This window comes from Oxyura jamaicensis, chromosome 8 (genome assembly GCF_011077185.1).
Source record: "Oxyura jamaicensis isolate SHBP4307 breed ruddy duck chromosome 8, BPBGC_Ojam_1.0, whole genome shotgun sequence".
Taxonomy (NCBI): Eukaryota; Metazoa; Chordata; class Aves; order Anseriformes; family Anatidae; genus Oxyura; species Oxyura jamaicensis.
Window position 1 is genome coordinate 19,841,451 of NC_048900.1, and position 12,384 is coordinate 19,853,834.

General features: G+C 35.2%; 1 protein-coding gene across 6 annotated transcripts in view; it reads left to right on the forward strand.

Annotated features, from left to right (window-relative positions):
• Positions 1-12,384, forward strand: part of USP33 (ubiquitin specific peptidase 33) — a 36,588-nt gene that overhangs the window by 1,360 nt on the left and 22,844 nt on the right. For 5 of the 6 annotated variants that reach the window (XM_035333285.1, XM_035333282.1, XM_035333280.1 and 2 more), the window contains 5 exons: positions 4,080-4,214; positions 5,232-5,285; positions 7,345-7,407; positions 10,506-10,658; positions 11,962-12,061. In XM_035333285.1, the coding sequence (XP_035189176.1) occupies positions 4,134-4,214; positions 5,232-5,285; positions 7,345-7,407; positions 10,506-10,658; positions 11,962-12,061 (451 nt within the window). In that variant the 5' untranslated portion in view covers positions 4,080-4,133. Of the gene's footprint in view, positions 1-4,076; positions 4,215-5,231; positions 5,286-7,344; positions 7,408-10,505; positions 10,659-11,961; positions 12,062-12,384 lie in introns of those variants that run through there. The other variant, XM_035333284.1, reaches the window with a different exon arrangement.

The window sequence follows — 12,384 nt, forward strand, 5'->3', positions numbered from 1 at the left end:
CTTCTTGGCCCAGAAGGACTGTTCTCAGGTTTGGTAATGGTAAATAAGAAATTGATTCACAGGCATAGTTATTGTGAAGTGATATTGGCAAATAATTCTTTAGAAAGCAGATAGAAAAGCATGCGCCTTAATAATTTGCATACATGTGTCATTGGACATGTATAGTTTGCAATGAACTCTGCTGTTTTTTTCTGAAGCATGAAGGATATCTATATGATAACTAACTATGGTAATTAATTACTGGAAGCTCCAGAGCTCTTTATGGTTTTAAGTAATTAAACATTGAAGTACAAAATTCTGTCATTCTTTTTTTATTGTTGAGACAGAAGATAAATGTGATTGTTTCAGTGCACCACTAGCAAAATAATTGTGAATGCAAATGAGAACACTGAGCTTAGTGTTCGCTGGTTACATATGCTGTTATTCAGAACTGTACAGTCAAAATAATAAAAGCCTATAATGAAGATACAATTACTGCTTCAGGCAACTGTTGTCTTCAGAATAGCTGCTGTATTCTTAAAATCTTCTACCAGTGGTCTATAATTGAATTCTAGTTTTGTGTTTACAAAGGTTAGAATTTACATTGTATTTAACTAGGGTTTTTTATAGGATTTGTTTTATATAAGATTAGTTTTTTTATAAATATTTTTTGATCTCTATGTAGTTCATTTAGACCTGTTCGTAGGGCAAGCATTCAGATGTGTGGGAGCAACCCTGTAAAACAATCTGATAAAATGTTTATCTAGGGACATCAGTGGAATACAGATGGAATATTTGTTTATTTCAACATGTGTTGAAATGTTAACTGCTATGGTTAGGTTGATGGAAACATTAATTTCATCTTCAATGCCAAAAAAATTTTGAAAGAATTTAAAATATGCTGTGTTTGTTTAGGAAATCTTAAGCTCCCAGCATGAGCTTTCAGGGTTACTTGAACTCTGTATTTTTTTTTTTTTTTTTTATATGTATGATAGGCTTTTGTGATAGGCACCAAACACATCTTAAGATGGTGTGGAAGTTTGATGCATAATGAACAGTGTGCTGGTCATGGTGCTTTAAAATATTGTTCATACTTCTCTGATGGCTCACATGAGCCGATTTTTTCATGGTGAATGCAAAGGATGGAGGAAGGGAAGATATGTTGTTTGTATGTCTCGTGCTGCATGTGGTAAACAAAACTCATTCTTTTGAACGTTAAATAATTCAATTCTCTAAATGATGCAGTATGATACTGTATGATGGACTGAGGAGAGGTGGACTGAAACAAACATTTCACTGGAACAGTGGAGACCTGGGAACGGATTTCAAAGTTCCCTACCAAATGTATGGGAAGTATTTGATAAGCTTATTATTGCTTATTATGTGAAGAAGCAACTTCCAAATGAGGTCAATGCAACGCATAATTTGTGGAAAAGCAGGCGTGATGAGATGCATTAGAAGAGGGAAATAGGTAATCTTCAGATGATTTAAGAAGTGGTGAAATGGAGGGAGGGCAGTGAGCGAGGGAGGGGCTGCCAGCTAGTGCTTTGAGAGATGAAGGGTGAATCGTGGTTTGGAATTCAGTTTTACAGTTTAAGATTTCAGTGGAAAATTTTACCAAGTAGGTTATAGCTACCAAGGCTCTTCCTCTACAGTGACATCGCAGTTGCTACAGCATGGAAGGGAGGTGCGGGTGGAAGAAGTTTGACAACAGAAGCTGAAAGCCCATTCATCCTGCTGTGCCCATATGATGTCATGTACATAAGCTGGAACATGCTCTAGAGTTCTGCAAGGGATGCTCTCCACATGGATAGCAATGGGGAACATGTCTGTAGGGACATGTGTGTCAATGTGCTTTGGTCTTTTGGATGATTATTATTAGAAGAGGGATGCAGATGGAGACTGCACCAAGAAGCAAACTGGAGTGAGCAGAATTCATGAGTTTGTGTTTGTTTGTATTGGTTTTGCAGTTACAGTTGTGAGAAATAGCTTTTAAAAATCTGGTACTATGCAGTGAAGTTTATCTTTTGTTCATTGCTTTATATTACTTGGGATAATTCATCCAGAATTTTATTTCCATAAAGTAATTAAGCTTAAAGCCTTCCTTAGCCGTTATACCAGTCTTTCTAAAGCATCGGTGTTAAACGAGAATTAATTCACACTGAGATCTTTTAAGATGGGGCTTTAATCAAAACTCACTTGTCCATTTTAATGTTTTATAGATGTTGCAAAACATGTGAGATGAAATGTGCGTTTATGTTTTTGTTCTGGAAAGGAACTTTACAGTTCAGACCAGAATTTCCAATATGACAAAGTTTGGGAGTTTTTGCCTGAAAAACTATTGTTTCCATATATTAAGTCTTTCAGCAATACTGCAAATAGACACTGAAATGAGGAAATATTTCTCCAGCTGCAGTTTATATTCAAGACTAATGCTTTTAAAAAGTCCTTTCGTTGTTCCAGGAAAGAGGATTTAGACTTCATCATGAAAAAAAATCCTAAGTTATTAATTTACTGTTGTATTTCTAGCCTTGTGAGCTTATATCTCAAGAATTTTAATGTAAAGCTCTTTAACGTGACATACAAAAAGACTGAAGGTTATACATGCATACTTGAGTATGTTATATATATATTAATTGTAGATTTATAAAACATTTAATATGTACATATATGCATGTATATACATGAGCACAATACATTTTTATACAGTAATGTTACATCCTGTTTTTATAGGAATAATGTATGTGATACTGTTTTTATACATTTTATGCAAATGCATGTGTGCACCTTTTAATGTGTGCACGTGCATACATGTGCACACATGCATTTGCATACACATGCACACATTTAAAAAAATCTTTGATAGTCAAAGGGAACTGAAAGGGAACTGACTCTTGACACAGGGTTCTTATTGCAAGACAATAGAAATAAAGACCAGGTCGAAGATAAAAAAATAAAAATAAAAAACGGAAGTTTACTGGGCAGCATGTAGGAGATGCCTGCTAGGCAAGGTTTTGTGCCCCCACTGTGTGCCAAAGCCCCAAGTTACTTAATATTCTATACAGGGATTGCTGATGCTGTGTGACCCATTGGGTAGCTGAACAAATGGGCCTAAAGCTGCCAGAGCAACTGAGAGAAGTGGAAAGAGACGTTGGTAACAGTGCCAAAGGCTCAAAGAAAGTGCATCATTGAGTTAGGCTGGAAGCTTAGCTGCATGTCTTGATAAAGGAAAGCTAGATTGGCTAGGTAAGTAAGTGGGCAAAGAAAGTTCAAGACTCCTTGGGCTTAAGAAATTGCTGCCTCAATAGTAATCCTTCAGCGACAAAACTGGAGTGAGAGTCAATTTGGAGTACCTACGTGAAAGTAATGTTACCAAGTTTAGTTTTTTTATTTTGCTTTCATAAAACATCAACTCTATCTGTGCAGCTGTCAAAATAATAATCACAAAGTGATTGGATTTAGCATTCCTTGTTTCTAATAAGTCTGTGTCCGTATCAGAAACCCTGGATGGACAGAGAGAACTCAAATGAGAGAAACGTGCTAAGCTGTCAGTACTACATGGGAGTTACAAGCTTGCTTTTGATATATAATGTGCTGGTATCTAGAATGATTTTTTGTAAATAAAGAAAACCAAGATAAGGTTTCCTTCTCCCATGGCAAGCAGAACACGTGGCTTCAGCACGTTTCACCAATGTTGGGTAATGACCCTTACCAGAATGTACAGGCCAAGCCACCACCAGTTCTGAGTTTCATAGAGTTTTAAAAACATATATATTTTAAAATCTTTTGTTTTTTTTACTTTTGGGTGCCATGGTAGAGGCCAGGAAGGTAAATAATTCAGTCCAACTGGCTTTGCTCCATTCAGGATTCTGTTGGTTTATGCCCTAAAAGTCAGAAAATAGAGGAATGCGTTTGAGAGCTCAGCTGAATTTAATTTAAACTATTGGATTCCCTTACTCTTAATAAGGTATTTATTTTAACTTACTTAAAAATGACACATTCTTGTAAAGGCTATGTATATTTTGCATATTGGATATCTACTTTTGCTGCCTACTGCAAGGAATAGGATTTTACTTATTCTTACTTCTGTTGAAAAGCAGCTGCCTGGTCTTGGAAATTCCAGCTGCAGGATCTTGGAAAATACAGCTTCTGAAATGTCATCACTCAGCAGCAACTGCCCCCACTTGGAATCAGTGGGTGAGATAACTAAAGAGGAATTGATACAGAAATCTCATGTAAGTTGTAGCTCCTTCCTTCTAACTAATTAATTGTGATCACTTACTTTAGCTGCATACCTTGTCATGTATTGCTATGCAGATGTGCTGAAGTGTTGAATCTAGGATAAAACTTTCTGCACTGCAGCAGTAATATTTAAACAAAGTATTGGAAGAACTATGGGCTTTAAAGCTGAAAAACTCTTTTGCCATACTTAATGCTTAAGAGTACGTTTCCCAGCAGTGTTTTCCAAAGCAAGTGTTATTTAAATATCACTTAAAAGAAATAGCATAACACTAAGCAGAACTTCATTTTTAGACACTGTCATTTTGGCCGTTAGTTGATTAGAATGTGAAAGTAATATACTATGACTGGACTTCAAGTGGAAGTAAAAAATAAATTTATGCTTAAGTTTTTGTTGGATAACAGTTCACTTCCTGACGGAGGAGGCACAGGTTGAGAACCTGTCCTTATCTGAACTCCTGGTTGCCATCTAGTATTAATAAATGATACAAATGATTTTTGTAACCCATTTTAGTAGCTGGGATGTGATAAAAAGTCAACCTTTTTCTGTCCATGGTGCTAAATTTCTTTATTTGAAAGTGCAGCAGTTGATTTGCTGCTGAGGGGAATAGCATTCCTCTAGTGTTGCATCTTCTTTTGTAAATCTTTGCAGGTAGTGATGATTGTATGGAGCATGCAGTTGTCTATCAATCTAACAAAGAGAAATGAAAACGACAGAATTTGTGACAAGACTAGTTTTTGAGGTTTTTGATGGTAATGTGACATAAAATATGCATGTGCTTTATTTAGAAGACTTCTTCTTTTAAGAATCTCAGAGATCCTAGATTTTACTAGAAAAAATACACAAAGCTCAAAATCAGATGAAATGAGTTAGTATCGACACATTCATTTTTGTCTTATTTTTCAGTTGATAGTTGCTTTTTACAGTATTTTTTTCTCATTTTGTCCTGAGGTTGTGGTTTACTGATGAAAGTAAATGAAATAATCCTTTGCCTGTGCATTTAATTTAACAGGGCGCTTGTCAGGACTGTAAAGTTAGAGGACCCAACCTTTGGGCATGCTTAGAGGTAAGTTGCTTGGCTGGAGTCCTGTTCTAGTAAACAGCAAATAAAAGTTGATAGTAATTTAGTTGTTGTTGTTGAAAGAAACAACTATAGTGAAGTTCTTTTTAAATAATAATTTACAATTAATTTGAAGTAAAATCTCTCATGCAATTTTTTATTTCTAAAATATTTAACCTTCTATCAGTTACGTATTTCTTGTAGTTTGAGAACATTGTGTTTAAAATGAGATTTTTGGATAATAAGCTGGCATGTTAAGGGTTCTAGTTTTACAGCTTCTGAGATTTTTTTTTCATCTTTTTCCTAGGTCTGTAGATTTTAAGATAATGTATTTTTCCTGAATAAATTAAGTTACTTTTTCTAAGCCTGCCTTAAAATTTGTAGTAATAACATCTAGCAATAAATGATGGCTTTTTAAGAGTATAATAATATATACTCTGACTTTTTATTTGTAAGCAAAATAACTAAAAAAAATTTGAAACGTTATTCAAACTTCTTAGTTTCATAGTCTTTACCCTGTGTACAGTACATTCTTAAATATGTAATTGCCTTAGTCTTCTTGCTGTCTACAAAGAAAAAGTGTATTAAAAAAAAAAATACTACTTCAAATTGATCTATGATACCAACAGGAAAGTATGCAGCAGATTTAGTTTTTAAAATGTCTTGAGGTTTTCAGACATAGAGCTCTTTTCAGAGGATGAGATTCTGCTCTATAGGCTTGGCTTAATTTCTTGGCAGAATAAATCCTGTAAGGAGGATCTCTAGGCTGACATGCAAACTTGTAGGTGTATTTATGAGTACTTTCAAAAATCTACAGAGTTGTTTTCCTTTTAAGTGCATTATTGTAACAGGGAATAGATCAGATTATTTTGATCCCTTTATCAATAAAAGGGGAAACAGCTGTTGTTTAATGTCTTTTTCTGAGATTGCTTGAAGTTTAATTAAATAAAAAAACTCTTTGGGGAATAACAAGACAAGTAGGAAGAGGTGTTGAGGCATGCATGAACCTGGTAGGTGGGAAAGTGCTGTGGAGCCTAAAACGTATTATTTATTTATTTCTCACTTAGAACTCTTGGATTGTTTTTGAAAAAAACTTAATTTCAAACAACATTTCCATAGGATAGTTTTCTAATTACAGTAGGACACTTAAAGTGTCATGCTGTGCTACATCTCCTCTTGGATGAATTGGTATCTTGCCTTCACCTTTTGTGCATAGAAAAACAGCCAGCACATGGTGAGATCCCAGCATGTTAACTATCTGTAACTTAACCAGTATCTGTGATTATTTAATATAGAAAATCGACTCTGTGTCCAGCTGCAACTTAATTGTATAAATTAACATGCTTAGTGTTATACAGATAACATGCTGTACCTTCTTACAGGATTGTCTTGGCTCATGCAAATGAGGACTTACTGAAAATTGCTTGAAGATTGGCAGCTGCAAGATTGCATACTCAACTCAGCCAAATATGTTTTGTAATTAGTACGATTAAAATCAGCAATTACTTTGCATCTTTTAATTAAAATGTAGTAAGTTCTTATCCAAGCAGTGCTGGAAAGCCTTATTTAAAGGCTAAAAAAAATAGTGAAGGAATACTATAATAAAGAGGCATAGCAGATAGGAACATAAGGGCATTTTTGATTAAATGTGTCATGTTTCAGGTCTTTTGTAATTCGGTATTTTAGACACTGAGCTAACTTCATGGTTTCTGCCACAATCTCTACCAAAGCATCAGTTGTAAATATATACATACATATTGACTTGAATCTGAACAAAAATGTCAAAAAAAGACCCAGAACACCCTTATATTCTTACACCCCTATATTGTTAGACTACTGTCTAACACTGCCTACCAGTGAAGGGAGTTGAGTTAAATCTTGCAGCATTCTTACTTGGCTTTAGGTGATATTTAACACTTACTGTGCATGTCTCTTGGTTTGTGTAGGAACCTGCAAATTTGAAATGTTAGTGAATTTAAAAGGGGCTGGCAGTATGTTCCTATTCTGTAAACCTGTTTGACGCCACGTTTTAATTGTGTATGCTTCTTCATATCTTGCTCAACAGAACAGATGTACATATGTTGGCTGTGGTGAATCCCACGTTGATCACAGTACCATCCATTCCCAGGTATGCATATTTGCTAGTAATACAATAGTTTGAAACAGTGAAGTAGAATTACAGAACTCTTTGATTCTGTTTAGTGAAGCCAATAATCTGTTAGCGTAACCATTTGAAAATTTGATTCTCTGTTTTGGTTTTTCTCTTACAGTAGCAGGTCTTACTGGCTTAGGGGCATGTGAGTTTAGAATCTTCTTTGCGCAGCTGCATAATTACTTATGTAATTCTGACACCAGTGCTTCTTAAAGGACCATGGTGAAAATTAAATAAAAATAATAATAATAAATGATTTTCAAGATCCATAGACAAGATTCTTGAGTACCTAGACTGAAGTACAAGATAGAAGTTTAATTTGGGATTACGGCTGCCTATTAGATAAGAGGAGGAAAGTTGTATTAATGAAGATAGAGAGTAGAAGATAGGAATTAAAAATTATAAATTACCAGAAACAGGTGCTTTGTTTCTGCATTATGGTCACTGTTCCGGTGGCTGCAGATAAAAACCCTGTAAGCCAAGGTAAACGTATCCTTTCCTGCCAAGTCTTGATTTTAGATCCAGCTTGGTAGGAGCAATGGCATGCATGCACTGTATTCACCAGCATACCAAGTTCTGGCAAGGGTGGTCAGCTTGAGTGCATCTGTTTGGATCTTAAACTGGCTATCTCTTCAGTGCACACACATGGACAATTGGAACAATTGCCAAAATGACACAAATAATCTGTGTCATTCTTTCTTAACAAATCTTTTCAGAATCACCAGCTTTTTGATTAAATTAAATTCTTGCCACTAATTTATGATTAATTGGAATAAGAAAAAATCCAATAGAAAATTCATAGAAAATACATTGAAGACTCCACACTGAGCAATTGTTGGTCCTTAAAAATAAAAAAAAAAAAAGAAAACCAAAGCAAACAATCCTCACTCCCAGCTGGTGAACATTAATGAACAAATAGTATATACTATGGTTCTACAAGAAATTCAGTTTGCATTTTACCACCACTCCTGAAGCAGGGCCTAGTGCATATTTGTATAAATCAATATTGGATTAATATGAATCTATATAAATGTGCATCTTTTTAAGTAGCTATTTAAGCTTCTTCATGGTTCTAAAGCCTTTACAATAGTTATATAAAGGGGCCACTTGTAGTGCAATTGGGTAACAGATGGTCCCTGAATTTCTTGCCTATAATTTTACACCTTCTAGCTTTATATTGTAGCTTATCCCTGTTTCACTTGCTGTTTTAGCAATGTTAAGTACTTACAAGGTAACAAACAGAAAGGGAATGGATGGCTTTACTTGATGTCAGTGACATCCTTGCCTTGATTTTTCTCATTGATTTAACTTTAATTTTTGGATAGTAAGCCCTCTTCAGGATACCAGTTTTCCTAATTTGTTATCTCAAGTATTTAGTGGTTACCTTTATTTGATTTTTGTGTCTTTTTTTTTTTTTTTATGTGATAATCCTTTGATTAGAATGACAGAGAGACAGGGTTGATGAGAATCATTTTGGTTCTCACAAGTTCCCATCAGCAAGGCTCCCTGTACTGCAAATAATTATGTCCATTGTCTCCACTTTGTGAAAATTACTAAACTGTTGCCCTGGAGACTTCTAAATGTTTGTGGAACGGAAGGTGCAGAATCAAGCATAGTCTTACGATTAAAATATTCTAGGATACTTATTTTGATGTTTCTGATAAGTTTTGATGGTGGGAGGGCTTCTTATGAAACTATAGCCCACATTTTGTATTAAAAGGATTGTTCTTGTACAAGACCTTATTAAATGAGAAAACTTGGAATTCAGACATCCTGCAGCTGTTGTATTATTTTCCTAATTTCTAGCAAATCTCTCATCTATAAAGTTGTCCAGTGCTACCATATAAGGAAGAGATACAGGAAAGAGTGGTGAAAATCTTTGGAGTTTAATAGCAGCTGTTTGCACAATCTTACAGTAAGAAAAGAGGTTAACAAAAGAAAGGTGAAGGTTAGAAACATAAAATATGCTCCATCTGTCAAATTTTTATGTTGCTACATAATGTGAAGCTGTCAATGAGAGAACTTATTGAGTCTAGAATGAATGAATGTTTTGGTATGAGCAGCTCTTATAACTAAACTAAGAATCTTGTATTACTCTTCTGTTTGACTGTTAAATGGCCAGCAACCTGAATTTCGTACAGCAAACTGGTAGAATGAAACACTGTCCTTACTGTATAGGAGGAGGCTGCCACTGTGACTAACAGCAGACATTCTTGGAAGGTAGCTTTACTGTGAATTTTAACACTTTCCTCCACAATGTCAGTTGTGGTTTAACCCTGCAGGCAGCTCAGCACAACACAACCATTCTCTCACCCCCCACCCTCCCAGCGGGACTGGGGGAGTAAAAGCTTATGGGTTGAGATAAAAGGCTTTTTAATGGGACAGAAAAGGGAAATAAATTATTAATATGTGTACAAAACAAGTGATGCACTATGCAACCGCTCAATACCTGCTGGCTGATGCCTATCCCATCCCTGAGCAGCAGACTGCCCCCTACCCTGGCCAGCCACCCCATATTAATTGTTCAGCATAATGTCATATGCTATGGGACATCCCTTTGGCCAGTTTGGGTCAGCTCTCCTGGTTCTGTCCCCTCCCAGCTCCTGGTACACCCCCAGCCTCCTCACTGGCAGGGCGGTGTGAGAAGCTGAAAAGTCCTTGGCTTAGTGTAAGCACTGCTCTGCAACAATTAAAACATCAGGGTGTTATCAATGTTATTCTTATGGTAAATCCAAAACACAGCACCATACCAGTTGCTAGGAGGAAAATTAACTCTATCCTAGCCGAAACCAGGACAATGTCTTTTTATTTTTATAATACAAGTATGTTAGATATGACAGTGGCTTAAATTCTGATTGTACGTTGTTGCTAGATGAGTGACTTGTACTAAAAATGTGTTATGTGGTTTACACTAAAATTTCACTAACTGAATTGTTATTTTTAAATATTTTAACGTACGTATTTATTTCATTGTTGAAAGATACGTTTTAATACTCCTGTTCTACCTTGCATGTGCCAGTGTTTAATTATTCTGTGCTTCTCAATCATAATCTTGTTTTTTTATCATCCTTTAGGAGACGAAACACTGTCTAACTGTCAATCTTACTACACTCCGTGTTTGGTGTTATGCCTGTAGTAAGGAAGTATTTCTGGATAGAAAATTAGGATCTCATTCTCCGCTACCAAATGCAAGACTGTCTCAACAAACACACGAAAATAGTGTACAGGTATTTTTTTAACCCAATGAAGCACAGCTGTAGCTTTGCAACGAATTTCATCTTCAAGTAATTAAGGCCATGACTTTTCCTTTTTCTTGTGACTGTAGTTTCTACTCGCTTTTATGTTTTTATAAAATTTCTCTGAAGAGACAGTGCCCATCTTGTATGTTCAGTCTCTTTACCCCATGCTTTCTAAGAATGCTGTTTTCATCCTAGTGTCTAACTGTTTGTTAATCAGCAGTAATCTGTAAGGTACAGAAAATGTACAGGATTAAATTTAAGGCTAGAAAATGGGGGATAGTCACCTGTGCTACCCGTTCTATGAGCTCTTGAAAATCTTTTAAAAGCATAAATGTTCAGTACAATGCATGTAACTGAAAAAAAAAAAAAGGCATGAATTCTTATGTGGTTAATGTACTTCTATAAAAAAGACAGGTTACTCAGTTAAAATTGACAGTGAGTACTAGTGCAGCATTTCTAATAATGTCATCTTTGGGGAACAGAGCTATAGGAAAGATGATGCACAGGTTGTGTGCGTTTTTAAATTATTTTTTTAAAATGGAAGTTGTACATCAAGATGGGTAGTCTTTCAATACACACCAGCATCTCAATTAGAATAGTACAATTGGATTCTTTTTTCTAGTATCTATTAATCAGAAGTTCTGTTGACTTGATGTGAAGCTCGGTCTAGACTTCTGAACTTCTACTGTATTACAATTAACCTGTTTTAATCTTCCAAATAAATGGGTATAACATACAGAAAAATCAGAAGAACTTTAAAAGTCTGTTTCATGCTTTGTGTGGAATTCTTGTGTGTGTGCTTGCAAAAAGAGCTTGTCAAAGAGTGTTTGCCTAATATTATTTTTCTCTATTTGTACATATTGTTTCAGCAGTTTCATTTTTCTTCGTTAAATGTAGTGAGCCATCTGGTGGCATATCAAAAACACACATAGTAACTTTTATGTGATGACTACTGTGTTAGCATTTCAATGCTGGCTAACTGATTATTATCCAAAGGAAGGAAATGCTATAGCTTGCTTTGTTTTGATGCTTCAGCTCTTGTCATAAAATCATGCAATGTTGTCACTAGTAATCTGAAAACAAGGGTGTATTCTTTCTGGGTAAACTTTTATCAGGGTAGCTGTGGAATCTGGTTATTTTCACTTTAAATGACACTTCAAAATGCAGTGAGATTTCAAAATGCATTCGCATCATCTGTAGTTCCCAGTTGGTGAAATTATGCTTAAGCTTAAGAAGAAAAATGATAAATAAAAGTAAATACATGTTTTTTTTTTATTTTTCTCCTTACAAGGATTTTAAAATACCCAGTATTCCCACACTGAAGACTCCATTAGCAGCTGTATTTGATGATCTAGATATAGAAGTGGAAGAAGATGAGTTAAAGACTAGAGGTAATAAAAGCAAAATCTAGCGCTTTATTGCCCTTTATCACATGTGTCTGTCTCCAAGTCTGTTTTCCACCTGTATATTAGTTCTGTTTTAATTAGAACTGTTTCCTGTTCTGCTCCAACTGAGATCTTTATTTTTAGTTTCACCTTTATTGCAACGATCTTTACCTATCTTCAGAGCAGAGGCTGTGGTGGTATATATAATATACCTGTGAAAGCAGCAACAAAAATAAGAAAGAATGTTGGAGTAATGTTTAGTGTAGCTGATGTTCTAGACACTCTGCTAAGAGTAGTTTTTTTTATAAAATCTGTTCTAATGTTTTCTC